Genomic DNA, 15,879 nt, shown 5'->3' on the forward strand with positions numbered 1-15,879 from the left:
AACCTTATGAAAAATGTATGGAGCTCAGCTGAGAAAATAAACCCATACATGCAACCCACAGGAATACTCTGCAGCTCGGGAATCATTGCTAACATGTGTCTCCAGGACTTGAGAGACTCGTCCTCTTATAGCTAGTGATTGTATTAGAGATGCCCAGGGGATCCCAGGAGTGATGTGGAGAGAAGATCCCCCCCCCAACTGCCCTGCTCTCCTCAGGCCCAGCTCTTATGGGGTAGCAGACAGAAATAAAGACTTGGCCTTGACCACATCAGAAATTAGGATGTACAATTGCACGACAGACCTGTACGTTTCACGGTTTGGTGGTGGCTCCCATCCGTGTGGAGGGCTGGCCACACACGCTACAACATACAACATCTGCAGGAATGCATGGACATCGCACTGGCCCCGAACCTCCACAGCTGCAGAAACTGTGTGGGCACGACTGAGCACAAATACAAACGCATCCTGTGTGTGGTGCGGAGATTTTTCTCGAGTGCCTTATCTAACCCCACACTCTGCAGATACATACAACTCCCCACACCCCAGTTCCCCCAGTGAAAAGGAACGACAGACAGCCATTGTAACATTTGCAAATAATTTATTGAAAAATGTTGATAGAGTTCCACACTACAGCCAGAGACACTTAAGCCAACACACCAATATAGAAAGCATCTGCTGTATGAAATCATAGTTTGGCATTATTGAATGCTACTATACAATATACCCCAAAATTCAAATTGCTACTAAAATACACTTCTGTCTTCAAAGTGCACCTGTGCTTGATGCAGTGCTTCAGAAACACGCCTGAAAAGGAGCCAGGGTTCAATGAGCGTTTCCACATGAGGAGGAGGAGGAGGAAGGAGAGAGGGGACACCAGAAGCAAGTAAAGAGAGAGATGAGACGGAGAGGATTCATCAATAAATAACGCAAACTTCATATTTGTTTCTTCTTCTTCTGAGTTTCATACGACTACAAAGCCTCTACAGGATATAGAAAACGCGCACTATGGCCATGAGATGGTCAGTAAGGAAGTCGTGTGTTTTGGCATCGTTTAAAGCTGTTTTACAATCACTTGAGAGTCGGGTTTCAGTAGATGCCTAATTTTTCGAAGAACACTGGTACCTTAAACACAAAACACATACGTATATAATTATTAATCACAAAGCATCTTCGAGCACAACTACTTTGTGGAAAAACAAATGCAGTACATAGGAAGGCCAACCTAATCAAATCATACATTAAATTATATATATATTTACTATATATATATAAGCAGAAGCTGTGTTGCAGGTTGCTGTGCTCAGGGTGTTGTTTTGTATTTCCTGTACAGGTGTTAATTCCCACAATGCCAGGTGGCGATTGCTTTCTAGGTGCAGCTCTGCTTCGTGCCAGAGGGGGGCGCTCAGACCCCACTACGCAGACACTGGCCCATTCCCAGCATCCCCAGCTCTCGGACCGGCAGACTCCTTGACACGCTACACTGAAAACCCCAGCACTGGAGTAAAGTACGACTGTTTCATATCTTACCGGAATGATTAAGTATACTGTGTTCAGGTTCGGACAGCTCATAATAGCAATATAGTCATGTAATAATAATCGATCAGGTACCTGTGAGGCACGGCGGCCAAACAATGACTGTACCTCACCACTGTGGCAGAGACGTGATAACCCAACAGCACTGGCCTCAATGGGCTTAACAGTGATGGATGAACTGTATTATATCACTTCCAGGAGGCCAGAGCGGAGTTATAGAGAAACAGGGGGTGTAGAAACAACCCTGCTCCTGGAGGAGCCCCTACCCTGCTGGTTTTTGTTCCAGCTGAGCTCTCAATAACTTAATTGAACCCTTAATTGAAGTAATAATCTGCTTACATTTTAAAATGTTTAATAAAATAGATGGTTCTTTAATACATTCTTTATACAATTCTATACTTAACTTAAAACCGCTACTGTTTAAAATAATGAAAAGCCTCAGAGTTCAATTAAGGGTTCAATTAAGTAATTGAGAGCTCAGAACATAAACCAGCAGGACAGGGGCTCCTCCCGGACTAGGTCTGCTATACAAGATGCCTGGTCATTTTCTTTCTCCGCGAGGAATGTGTCTGTGATTGTGTGTTGGGGGCTCTGTGTATAAGACTGCCACACTGCAATGACAGCCACAGATACCCGAGATCACGCTAGGAGATTACGCAGTGGTGTCAGGTAACACTGAGTTCTGCTCACATTGGGACATAAACATTTCCAAAACGCATTCATGGAAAGTGGTCTTCCTACATGCAGCTGTCAGCATGCCAAACACAGAGCGGTAAAAACCAACTGAAATGTGCAAAACGGAGCTCGAGCGTCACCCTATAACCCTTGCCAGTGGCTTCAGATTAAAGCATCGGTCAATTTGATTATATTTACAGTCGATGTCTTTATTTTAATTGGCACTATTCAGCGGCATTGAATACTTTGCTGTTGTTGTAGTATTTTTGGTTTCAACTTTTAACTGCTCAAGGTCCATAAAATACCGATTCTGTGCCCTGTTGACCCTGGGAATGCCAGGCGTATTAGGACGGTGGGCAGCGAGTGTTTGGATTGCCCAGACATTCCCCTGCTGCTCCAAGCTGCCCAGGGCCGGCTGTCTGACAGCTCCCCACCACCCCTGCACACACAGGCCCTCAGACAAGTCAGGAAACTCATCATTCCCAAGCAGGAGCCGTCCCAAAACACACAGAATGCGCTTCGCCAGCTGGAAAACAGCCTGTGCTCAGACACCAGACAGCTCCACTGAGGAGAAAACAAGCGGACGTGTCACAGCACAGAAAATCGTCTCGGCGGCAGCAGTTTAAAGTCGAGGGCTTTTATATCGTTGGCGAAGGCGTTTAGAGGTCACCTTTTACCCACACTGCCGCTCAGCTCAACTACCCGACAACACTCAACGGACAGGGTGGCGTCTGACAGCCAGTCGTCACCTACGAGGGAGAGAAAACAGGCGAGAGCAGCTTTTAGGCAGAGCGCATCAGTGTTATAGGATCTGCTGCTCAGAATCTTATTTCTAATGGCTGTGCAGCACCATTTTCTTATTGTAGGATCTCTGACAAGCCTGCGGTTCAGCTCTGTCCTGTAGATGAAACGCACGGCCCTGTGGAAGTGTCTCTGAGCAGCAGACGACGTGCAGTCAGCTCCCAGGACTTATTCTTTACTATAACGGTGAATACTGTGAAGTGAAGTGAAGTGGTGTTTTGTTTTGTTATAGGGGAGGTCCCAGTTCAGCACCTGTTGATTATAGACTTAAGACTTAAACCGTTTGATTCTAAGGTCTGATTCAAATCTCCCTGTGGACGGGAGGAGCAAGGCTAGCTGTTGAAGATTATTGTGCTTTTCTGTTCATGTTTTTGCCTTTGTTTAAGCAACAAAATTGTTCATTCTGGGAACATTAAATATAATGAAAATGTGAAATTGACAGCTGCAGTTCTACCTGCCGCACCAAGACTGGGATAGGCAGACCAGCCAGCTCTCCTCACCCCATCAACCCGAGAGCAAGTCTGAGCTCCAGGGACAGACACAGCTCTCAGTGACACCCCCACAGGCTTTAGGCCCAGGCTGTACCACTAGCTGGCTCTTCCCACTGAATTGGGGGAGCTCGGAGCCAGCGACACATTGGCCTGGGCAGAGAAACGTTTTTTAGTTTTTTTTTTTAATTTTCAAATACTCCCATCCATTGACCTGCTCTGGATTTAAAAAATGCTCTGCTTTGTAATAAGGGTCACACTTAATTGAAACACTGGGAAATTGGAGAAGCAGCCACCAGCAATTCCTTAAACTTTAGTGAAAATGGCTAAAACTCAGAATCTCTGCAATTCTGTTTTAAGAAGAGGCCAGCGGCTAAGAGGAGTCTGAACTGTCCGGACGCTGAGCTCTCATCTCACACGGTCCTGAGAGTGGGTCTGGTGGGTCTGGTCCTGGGGGTCCGAGGCCACTAGCCACCCCAAAACTAAATCCTGATTAAAAACAATCAAACACACTATTTAACAAACAAACAAACAAAAAGCTTCATTCAAAAAGACACTGTGAAATAACTCTTCTTGAAAACAACGCACATGATGATAATCTGATCAGGAAACACACTGCTGCGATTCTCAAATAGTAATCATTCCAGAGAAAAGAAGGGCAGAAGATTGTAAGTAAAACACATGCTGTCAGAGAAGTGAGGGAGAAAATAATCTGAAGGAAGTGGAGTGGGGTGGGGGGAGTGGGATGGGGCTAAAGAACACAGTTCTTCTGAAGATCAAACTTCAAAAACACAAGCTTATCCTACAAAAGCATGTTACCCCCCCACCCCCGCGCCCCTTCTCTTGGTGAACAGAACGTAAGGCCTTTTCTCTGCTCCAGGTTTCTCTCTGGGAGGCGGGGGCGGGGCGGGGGGCGCTCGGCTCAGGCGCTGCCGTCTCCAGTCCTGCTCTTCCGCGCCTGGATGATCTGCTGAGACGCCCTCTTGCAGTCACTGGCCAGGCCCAGCCAGCACATGGTGTCGATGAAGCAGGTGGTGGGGTTGAAGCGCAGGCCAAACTCGCTGGCGGAGTAGTCGAAGGGGAACGTGTGGTGGTAGTTGTGGAAGCCCTCGCCTGCGACAAACACACACACAAGACAGGCTGTGTCAATCTCCGCCACCTGCCAAGACCTGCTGCCTGTGCCCTGGCCTCGGCTCTGAGCCCAGACCTTCTCCCTTCCCGTTGTACTTTTTCACTTCAGTTTCCTCACAGTTATGTGTGTAAATGTTAGTCAAGACAGCATTTCAATAAGTGGCCGAAAACTGCGGCAGATGAAGCCTTCGCTGCTAGAACTGCCTCCTGAGTTTTCGCTGACAATCTTTACAACACACACACACACACTCACACACACACACACAGACACACGCACACACACATACACGCACACACTCACACACACACACACACACACACACACACATACACGCACACGCGCACACAGACACAGACACACACACACAGACACACACATACACGCACACGCGCACACAGACACAGACACACACACACAGACACACACATACACGCACACGCGCACACACACACACACACGTGCTCACCGATGGCTCCGAACGTGACGAAGCGGTTCTCGCGGGGGCTGATGTTCTGGTCATAGGGCCGGTTGCCGTACATGTGGGCAGCGCTATTGACCAGCCAGGTGACGTTCAGGGAGACAGTGTAGCGCAGGATGGAGGCCAGGAAGTAGGAGTTCCACAGCGTTTCGTCCCAGAAGTACCAGGGCACCAGCGTGGGCAGCAGGAAGCACATCAGCACCACGGAGGTCTTGTAGTACCTGTGACCGATCCAATATTATACGTTGGAGAAGGTGTGCGTCCAAGGCTTTACACAACCAAGTATGCGGTGACCTCTATATGATCCTGCTTGTAAAGTTATCTACATTGTTTTTCTTTTCCTTTGAGGGACTCTTTGAGCTACACTCCCACTAGATCTACTTCTCTATTTACTCTAGAAACACTGGCTTTATTATTTGTATTCTTCCTAAAGTGTACACTGACATTCCTTTGAAAAGGCATGTTTTGTGCATTTTGTTTTTTTCACTACGTGCTTCCAGATGGCTCCTCTCTCGTCCGCCCCCAGGGCTGCCTTTTGAAATGAACACAGTCCAGATAGACAATGGGGCGGACATCAGAACTGGAGAGACAGATGTCCTCTATTCCTGGGCAATGTGCCGTCACTGTCTAGGCCTGGTCAACAGGTCTGGTCCACAGACTTCCCCCAAACAAGACTGCTACTCTAACCATTCACACCCAGCTGAGGAGGGCACGAGGGGGAAGACCGTGACATGTACAGGAGGGGACACGCGCCGCACCCCTGAGAAGGACTCACCTCCTCTGCAGCACCACCACAGGGTCGGCCAGAAGGTCACTGACGTCCAGCTTCTTTCCCTTCTCGATGACGTCCTTGTGTTTCCGCACGAACAGCCAGCCCACATGGGCGAAGAAGAAGCCCCGCTTGGCATTGTGGGGGTCCGCGTCCGTCTCCGAGTACTTATGGTGCACGCGGTGGTCCCGGGACCACTCAAAGATGTCGTTCTGCGGAGGAGAGCAGGAGAGAGAGGCAGGGAGGGAGAGACAGGGATAGAAGTGGAGAGGGAGGGGGGATATAGTTCACTCGGTTAGCTACTCACTTTCTCATGCTCAATTACCCAGTTTCTTTACTTCCCAATGTTTGTCATTTTATTTAAAATTTTCAGCTTCTTGGCCTTCATTTATACTTGTGAAAGAAGGTTCCCTGTGGTCTCGGCCCAGGACTGAACGTGGCGGTCTTCACAACATGGCCGCCCCTCTCCTGCTGTCTGAGGGTTCAGTGAGGGCATCCCGGTGGCTGCAGCTCCACTATTTAAATTACATGTCAGGCTGTGGTAATTAGACAATCATTTTTCTATTTATTTAAAACCTCTACAGTCACAGCACCTGTCGGCAAGTTAATTGAAGCCATAGATCAAAGAAGATTAAAAAAAAATGTAGCGATTTCTTTTTTGTTTCCAGACAAGGAGAGGAACAGTGCTACGGAAAAGCAAGGTCCCCCTCTGAGGGAGACAACTATCGATTTGAGGACTTTCTGGTCTGATCCTGGAGGTCAAAGTGATTCTGGTTAGACCCAGATGGAATCCAGTTCCCTCATTCTTCGGTGGAAGGCTTATCCAGGCGTGAACCTCTGATTAGCACCGAATTAGATTCCACGCGAACCAGCGTTTCCTTTAAATCATCTCAAGGCTGTGCGGTGGTGTCTCGAGTGACGGCTCGGTCCGTCCGGGCTGTGTGGAGGATTTGCAGTGAGAGAAAATGTCGACCAGACACCACCTCTGCGTTGCGGACGGGTTCGCTGTGGAGCCTGACTAGTGTGACAGATGGGCGGCCGGCATCCCGAGCTGCCGGTGCAAGAAAATAGTGTGCGTCTGTCTCGTCCCTCCTGGAGGAGAGGCCGCAGCCGGGCAGCTCGTCAGTAACGGGCCATTTGGGGTTGAAAACAATTACAAATAAAGGGGGAAAATTAACTGGAGAATCTTCATTTAAAATAATATCGAATAAGTACATGCGCAGACATCACTGCATAGATGCATATAGTTAACGGATGGGTGGATGGATGAATAGTTACATAGAGAGACAAACAGACAGAGAAAAGTAGAAAGAGAGAGAGAGAGAGTCCAAACCCATTTAAAATGCAGTCTTCAAATTAATTTTTAAAGCTCATGGAGCCTTGCTTTATTCAAATTAGAGAAGTGCTTCAGGACAGTCGTGGGAGAAAAAAGATTGGGTCTGCGAAAGTCATCTTGACGGCGAGTCCTGATGAAACCCGTCTGTGTGTTCGCATCTCAGGTGGTGGAGATTAGGGCTAATTGGCGGTTAAACAGTTCCCAACAGAGCCCCCAGCGGGCCGCCAGTGAAGTGCTCTGCGTTTTAAATCAGACAGTAGCGTAGAGAGGGAGGTGGGCAGAGAGAGAGAAAGAGAGAGACAGGGCTCCTCCCATACTGACCTGGAAAGCCATGGAGTTAGCAGCGGCGAGGAAGACCCTCAGGGGCAGCCGGGCTTTGTAGGAACGGTGGCTCCAGAGACGGTGTGCCCCCGCTGTCACGCCCAGCGCCGTCACCAAGAAACACAGGTAGGCTGCAAACCAAAGACACACACATACACACACACCAATTAGCAATGCCTCCCTTCAGGACTCTCCACTTTCATTTCATTTCTTTGTTTGGTTTAAGGCACTCCTGCAGTGTCTTAGCGCTTCATTGTCTCCGCTGCCCACGGGAAAGGCACAACCTCCCTGTCCTCCCTCATCTCGAACCCGTCCCGACCGCGGAGACCAGGTGGTTCCCGCGCAGCAGAGAGGTTCTCCTCGGCACTTCATTACAAACACATCAATATTTATAAACATCTCTCTCGCTGAGGGATGAAAACGCTGAATCTCACAATCAGCTCTGAGTGTCAGCATTACTGTCAGCGCTTCACACGTCGAGGCGGCGGACAGCAGAACGCTCTTATGTTTTCGCCCGTTCTTTAAAATTGGCTCCAGCAAATTAATACGGTTCCGGAGATATTAAAGCGACCGAGTGAGAAGCTATTTTTATCCCACATTTCTCTTCTCTCGATCACAAAGATCATATTACATGCATTCAATTATGAAGCAGGCTGTTCGGGTATTATGAGCAGTGAATGGCTCGTCATGCTAGCTGCCAGTTTGCCACCGAAGACCCCTGACACAAGTGCTGGAGAAACACACGAGGATTATCATACAGACGGAAATGCACTCTGTTGATCCACTAGAATTACATTTGCTGAACGACAGTGCGACGCAAATTGCAATTACACAGAGATTTCTCATTACCAGGACAAAAGAGCCTTTATCTTTGTCTGGGGTGGGGGGAGCCAACTTACTAAATATTGACTGAAGCACACAAAAGCACAACCAAACAAACAACTCGGTTTCAAATGTTCCCCTTTCTCTTCTTTAGTAATTAGGACATTTCCACAAAATGTCATGTTTCTAAGGCATGTCTATTGTAGGAGACTATGGCTACCTCATAGGCCTGTGTAGTAAAGTACAGTAAAGGGATGCTGAACAACAGGACACCACTGGATGGTAAAACCCAATCAAAAGGGTAAAAATCATGTGGTAAATGTACCACAGTAGACGTGCCTAAAGGATGAGCCACATGGTTAATAGAATCGGTCGTTGCCGCATCGTGTCAGATATTTCCAACGCCGTGATGTATTCGGCGGCATCAGTTCGTCCTTTTTTTCCTGGTTGGTTCCTGGTTGGTTCTTTATGCACATCCAGGACTAAGCTGCTTTTGATTCACAGCATTGTATTTCTACTTAAAGAGGATAATCGTACTGAATAATTCAATTAATTAAAAATAATATTAAAAAAAAACTAAACAACAACAGTGCACCTGCCACCCTGTTTTGTCCCCCTGGTCACACAAACATCTAAGGAGTGGTGCTGGACATTCAGAATCAACCAGATCAACATGTTTTTCTTGACAAATCAATCAAACAAATAAATTAATCAATCGGTCCATTTTTTGGAAAGTGCAGCCCGAGCTGGGACTGCGAGGATGTGAACAGGGCAGGTGCCTTCATCTCCAGGGTCTGCAGGACACAGGGAGCTCATGCACACTGGAGTCTAGCAGCAGGAGAAACGTCCTACACACACACACACAAATACCCCCCACAAGTCACGCTACAGACACACAAATCACTGTGCCACCGCGCAGCATCCTGGGGTGCCGGCCTGTAATGCACAGTGTTATTGTTCGTCGTCTCGTCCTCCCTGCCCTTCCTCCCTCAGTCTCAGCAGCTCTGCCACGGTGTGTCTGTGTGTGGGTGTGTGTGCACGAGTGCGAATGTGTATGTGTGTGATTGCGTGTGTGAGCGTGTGTGTGTGTTTGATACTGCCCTCTTAAAGGTAGCAAAATGAATGTCTTCCACAGCACAGGTGTGAATGAAGGGCAGCGCGAAGGGCAAAGACAACTATATTTCAAAATCTGAGTTCATTAAGCAAAGAGCCCGGGCTGCGTGACGGGGATGACGGGATTATTCTTCTGCTGCCAGAGAGAAGCCTGCAGACCCGAGGACCCGGGCGAGCTGGGTCAGTGGGACACATTACAGATGGGCGAGTCGGGTTTTTTGGGGAAGTAATGTTTCTGGCTTTGTATCATCTCGCTGGCATGGTCTGGCGACACTCACTGCCACACAAATCACCAGGGCTTTCATCGTGTTGTTCTTTTCGGACACATCCTCGTGGGATTTTCTGTGTGAAATGCCTTCAGACAACCTTGGAGTAACCAAGTGTAAATATGTGCAACATGCCTTGCAGAAATGGCTGTGCTTTCCTCTGTGACGTGCCTTTTCCAGTTGTACAGCACTTCATCTACACAAGATGTTGTAGAGTCCCAGACACCCAATCAATCCTCTGCTCTATCCACACAGCATAAATTACAAAACTTGTCTCCACTCCATCGCAGGCTAATTATTGTCAGAAGCCACTGTCTCTGGTTAATAAATGGAGTGGCAGGGTGCAAAGTGACTCATTTGCAAACTAATTTTTGAAAACTGCAAGAGACAGATGTTTGTTAGACGCCCATGAGATTAGCAGAGATCTAGCCTGGGCACATGACCACTAAATTAGCCAAACTTGACAAAGCCTCCCGAAATGTAAAGCGCTACTGTCTTGGCCCATTTCTGTGAACTGTAATCCAGAAGGAGAAAACAAAAAGGAGCAACAGTATGAGAGTAACTCCTATCGACGAAGAGGAACAGGAATGGACATGGTGGCAAAGAGCAAACAAAATGCATTTCCTCACCGATCAATCAATAGCTACACTGGCATTTCCAACTCGGCTCAAATAATCAGGCTGTGACAAAGCCAGGCGCAGGACCAGGCCCTGTCTCTCCACTCGGCCCCCGAGGGCCCAGCTCGATTGCTCATGCGTCCCTCCTGCTCTCCGTGCTGGCAGCTGTATTGTGTGTGCTGCTTTTTTAATTGTTTTCCATGAGCCGTCAGCCAGGGTGTGGGCAGGAGGGCTGAAAGCAACACTGCCAGAGGACTCAACTCAAACTAAAAATATCCCCTCCCTGCTTCTTCCCTTATAAACAGGCTAATTGGGGGGTTAAAAACGGTTAAAAACATCTGCACAGTATCCACTGTAATAGACCTGTATTCAAAATAAAGTCACAGTATTGTCACAGCACACGTACACCACGCCCTGTGGGGATTTCACGTGCAATGGTACCCCGACTTCAGTCTCTCATTCGACTGCAATCCTGGTCTACCTTAAGATTGTGTTTTTGTTATTATGTCCAAGTAAACAAACTAACCAACACAGTTGGTAAAAGTCATATCTTTCCCCAGTTCCTCAATCATTGATGATATCTTCTCCCTCTAAAAATAAAGCGGACACCCTGCACAGGACCCGTAAGGAGAGGCCGACCGCACCGGCTGCCTGGTTTGTTTACAGACAATTAAAGGCTTTGCTGGATGTGCTAGGCCCTGGTTCCCATAGATACCAGACACTTGCTGTCTAGCAGGTTTTACAGCGTATCGTTTCATTAGACACACTGGCACATTACGGAAATTAGCAGCACAGCCAGCCACAGTTAGCAGGCCAGGACTTCACCAGCCTGTGTGTGTCACCCGCGGGCACGGCCACGACACACGGAGATAGGATTGTGTGACACAGCAATCTCGCTCCAGGATGAGGCACAGACAAGCAAATGTCTGCAACATGCTGGCGGAGAAGTGATCTAGAGGAGGGCTGGATGCTTTTAACACATTGTGAGGTTCAAAGAGAGGATCTCTTGACGTTGTCATGGGCACACTTTCCACTGGATCCCCACGGCAGAACGGCCCCTCGTCCCCGAGCTACGCCTTACACCCCCTCAGATCCCGGGTGAGGCCTGGTGCCGTCGGAGCTGCTGACAGTATTCCCAGGTCTCCACTGATCTACTGTGAATGCAAACCTCCTGCATATCCTCCTCAAACTCACGGTCATAATTGAAAAGAAAAAAGAAAAGGATGAGAAATAACACAGAAGGCAGGCAGCTGTGCGGTACTGGGGTAAACAGTAACACACTGACCTGCTTTCCATGCTTTTCCGCTCTCCTGCCCTTGGGGGCTGCAGTCTGAGCTGGCAAGCTGCATCGCTGAACTGGGTTAGGCGTCCAGGCCAGTGTCTGAATGCCAACCAGCTCCCCCTCACTATCCAGTGCCATCACTTCCTCTCAGACTTCATAGCCCCCATGTTTTATGAACAGAAAAGGACATGCTGTATTATTTTAGGAGTGTGAAGAGTATACTTAAACTAAATGTTTGCCTAAATGTGTATTGTTGTTCACACTGACAGGCAATTGTATAGGCAGGAGAAACAGTCCTTTTGAGCCGTGCAAAGACTAAAAAGCGCAGTCTGCAGCAGCTGCCTTTTTCTACTGCTTTTTTTTAGGCCCATCCTATTCGATCTGTTATGTGTGAATTTGTGTGTTGTTCATCCAGCTAACTAACTCCGTAATAAAGGGTTGTGCACAGTAGTGGCTACCGAACAGACACATCACCGCTCAGAGAGGAAGAGAGCAGCACAGCCGGCAAGGCACTAGAATGATCCACAAATAGGGCAAACATTAAATATAAATATCATATCAAATAAAATAAAGATACAGCCCTACAATCATTAAGACTAGCAGCTTTCCCTTAGTGCTTGGCCTTGCTCCAGCAGAAGGGTGAAATCTATACTATATATATACCATATAAAAACATAAGAAGAACATGAGAAAGTGTCCAATCTAGAGGAGGCCATTCGCCCCATCGTGCTCGTTTGGTGTCCATTAATAACTAAGTGATCAAGGATCCTATCCAGTCTGTTTTTGAATGTTCCCAAATTGTCTCTTCAGCCACATCGCTGGGGAGTTTGTTCAGATTGTGACGCCTCTCTGTGTGAAGAAGTGTCTCCTGTTTTCTGTCTTGAATGCCTTGAAGCCCAATTTCCATTTGTGTCCCGGGTGCGTGTGTCCCTGCTGATCTGGAAAAGCTCCTCTGGTTTGATGTGGTCGATGTCTTTCATGATTTTGAAGACTTGAATCAAGTCCCCCTTATAAATCTATAAGGCACAGCAGGAATGTTGTTGGGTAACCAAACAAATTGTCTACTTGAGAAGTGGAGTGTGCTCATTGCAATATGGCAGTTCTCTCTCTTTATAATAATACTAGCAACAGCAGCAACTAAAAGCTTTCAGTCACAGTGTTTCATCAGCACAGTTTGCATCGTGTGCTTTGCTGGGCTGCAATTTTCCATGACTTCACCAGGCAAGTTAAACATTATCATTGAGGGCAGTAACAGCCCCGGAGAGAGAGACGCCGGCGGGGAGACCGACTGGGTGCCGAGCGAGAGAGGGCTCTCCTTCTTTCTGAACCCGGCTGTCAGTGCGAATCCCTGTCCATCTCCCCTCCGACATCTCTGACACGGCCGAAACGCGCAGCTGCAGCCAGGAAATAAAGTTAGCTCTTCCATTTAACTGATTTCAGGAGCCTTGCTGTAAATCATTATCTATGGTTTCCTGTTTGGCATCTTCACACGCGGTCCACAGTGAAACAAGAATGCAGCTTCAGATTTGTACGTGTAATTAATATACATCATCACAGCGACAGCCTCTCCTCAAATGTGCTGCCTGTATTCCCACAGAGGGCCGTGCTCTCCTCCAGAGTCCGTTTCTGTCCCCGCGCTGGGTAACATGTCCAGCTTTGCTCCATCAAACAAAAGATCAAGGACACTACGGAATAATGTCCATAGATTTTAGTTTTTTAATTCACAGATCAGTCATTCTCTTGATAAATACAACAAAAATAACTACTACTGGGTTATGACACCGGACATCTCCATACACTGTTCTAATTGCAATGTCCAAGGCGAGGCAGAGGAGAAACATCTGATCTGTGCTGTGTGTTTGCCACCATCCAGTGTTTCATGTTTTAGATCATTTTATGCAATTAACAACATATGCAGGTCAAATCTAAAAGCCATGCCCTCTCCATACAACGTCTGCACCGCTCTTCTCTGTAGACATACTTCTCGTGCTAAAGCAGTCCTCCCAAGACAGATGTAGTTCTCCAGTCCGAGGGTGACACACAAAGCCGCTTTAGCCTCACAGCCACGGGCTCTAAAGACTCAAACTCAGGGGGACACATGCGGGTTGTCCCTAATGCAAGCTGAGCCGCCGCGCTGTGGACGGTGACATCACACCATGCCACCGGACCGGCGGAGCAGGAAGTGCGATCGGTGTTCGCAGAGAGATTCAGGGATGCAGGTTCAAATAAGTACAGGCTGCAACTGCTGCTAAATGATGCCCTGAGCAACAACAACAAAACAGCTACTATTGCTACCACCACTACTGACTCTACTGCTACTATTATTAACATCATTAAAGGTCAAAACATAAAACACACACAAATTACACAGGATAGTCTTCAGATCTAGTGGAGACCCCAACTCAAACACCCAGCACAGCTGGGAAGGACTTGGAGGACAGAGATTGGCAGCTCAAGAACCTGAAGCACGTCTATTAAGAATAATCACATCACTGCGTTCAGCGGAGAGGCCTTCAGTGTAGTTAAGGGAGAGAACAGGGTTTCATCTTTATGTATTTAATCACAGCGTTAAGAGCCCAAGACAATTCCCTGATCCCCTGGAGCAGATCAGTGTCTGTGAACGACTGCACTGCCTCTACTGAAAGTTAACCAACTGTTATCGTACGCCTTCTCTCTGTTGGGACAATTATCTAACATTGATGTGTGATCTATTGTGTTTATTACTAAATATATACATCAAATATGCATGCAATATTACATATGTATATTAATGTTGATTATTTTGAACACTGTAAGAAAAAAGACTATTAAAACCTATGTGGTCATAATTATCATTACCCTTTAATTAATGAAACAACTGGCTATAAGACAGAATAGCTTTAAATAAAACTAAAAAATAAAACATGAGCTTTCGGAAACATTCTATGCATTGTTTTTAAAGACACTATAACAATCTGCTGTTGTAAACTAGACACAATATCCGCATATGGCTAAATTAAGGTCTAAAAAATCCAATAACCCAAACATATGGACTATTTATGGCGAATCTACTGGCTTAGGGTCATTAAAATCTCAGCACACCATCAGAGCAGTGTCTGTGGAGGGACAGGGTCTGTGGTGAGGTGGCATCTGCGGTGATGCAGTGTCTGTGGGCAGGAAGGGTCTGTGGCAAGGACTGGGCCATTTCTGTGGCGAGGCCGTGTCTGAGGGCTCACAGGCTCTAAATACCAACAGGGGTCTAAAAAAAGTCTCATTTCCAAACATCCTTCATAGCAGCCGAGCGCCTGGGGAATAATGCCCACAGCAACAACGATAACAGTGCCAATGCAGCACAATAACCCGCATTTGAAGAACAAGAGAGCCGTCATGAACAGGTTGTTGAGGTCCTGTCATGCAGAACCGTTTGCACTTCATGTCTGCGCGTTAAGGGGCGAGGGGGCAGAGCCGAGGGGCATCGCTGCCCCCCTGGCACCGCAGAAGCGCCATCTGTGCCGCCTCTGCAGCCGGCTACCCTGTCCGCCGAGCCGCTGCTGTGTGCCACCTATGTGCGCAACTGGCCAATGCAACGCCCGGCGACTACATGCACGTTTGCCCGGGCAGGTACAGCGCCCCCAGCCGCAGACTTACCCCAGACCCACGTCAGAGGATGCGCCCTGGGGACGAGCGACAGGGAGTACAGCGCGCCCAGGTGCAGCAGGCTCATCAGCGCGACGTTTCTCCACACGACCTGCGGGGCCGGGTCGCTCCCCGCCCGGGCATCCCCGCCCGGTGCCTCCGCCGCTGCCGACGCACACCGCATCAGAGCCGCTCCGTCCCGCATCTCGCTGCCCTCCTCCGCGCTCACCATCTCCGCATTAACGCACCGTGTGCTCGATAGCGGGGGGAAAGAAGCGCCCCTGAACCGGAGCAACCAGGAGCGGGTGACGACGCAGGGATGGCAGTCAGATCGGCGCCGGGGAGGTGCTGCGTGCTTCAGAGGCTGCAGCCGGAGTGACGGGTGGAGGAGACGAGCATCTGCTGCTGGCGTCTCCCACCGCGCTGGACCCGCAGTGCCGCAGCCAATCACCGGCCGCGGAGGAGAGGCGGCGGCGCTGTGTGGACGGGCGCCGCTGACTGACAGTGTGGGAGCAGCAGGTGCAAGTGATGGAGCCGTGTGGGCAGAGACAGGCAGAGACAGGCAGGGACCGGACAGTCCAGCACACGGGTTGAGCTGCAAGTGTCCCAGCCTGTCCAATCCGCCCCAGGG

The 15,879-nt window shown here is 48.5% G+C and overlaps 1 protein-coding gene across 1 annotated transcript; it reads right to left on the minus strand.

Annotated features, from left to right (window-relative positions):
- Window positions 1-584: 584 nt before the first annotated feature.
- LOC136755113 (stearoyl-CoA desaturase 5) lies at window positions 585-15,769 on the minus strand. Its single transcript, XM_066711520.1, has 5 exons — window positions 15,261-15,769; window positions 7,534-7,664; window positions 5,883-6,088; window positions 5,096-5,328; window positions 585-4,610 (listed from the first exon to the last, which is right to left on the minus strand). Exons 1-5 carry the CDS (start codon window positions 15,478-15,480, stop codon window positions 4,420-4,422), a joined length of 981 nt encoding a protein of 326 aa, XP_066567617.1. The 5' UTR covers window positions 15,481-15,769; the 3' UTR covers window positions 585-4,419.
- Window positions 15,770-15,879: the final 110 nt, after the last annotated feature.

This window comes from Amia ocellicauda, chromosome 8 (genome assembly GCF_036373705.1).
Source record: "Amia ocellicauda isolate fAmiCal2 chromosome 8, fAmiCal2.hap1, whole genome shotgun sequence".
Lineage (NCBI taxonomy): Eukaryota > Metazoa > Chordata > Actinopteri > Amiiformes > Amiidae > Amia > Amia ocellicauda.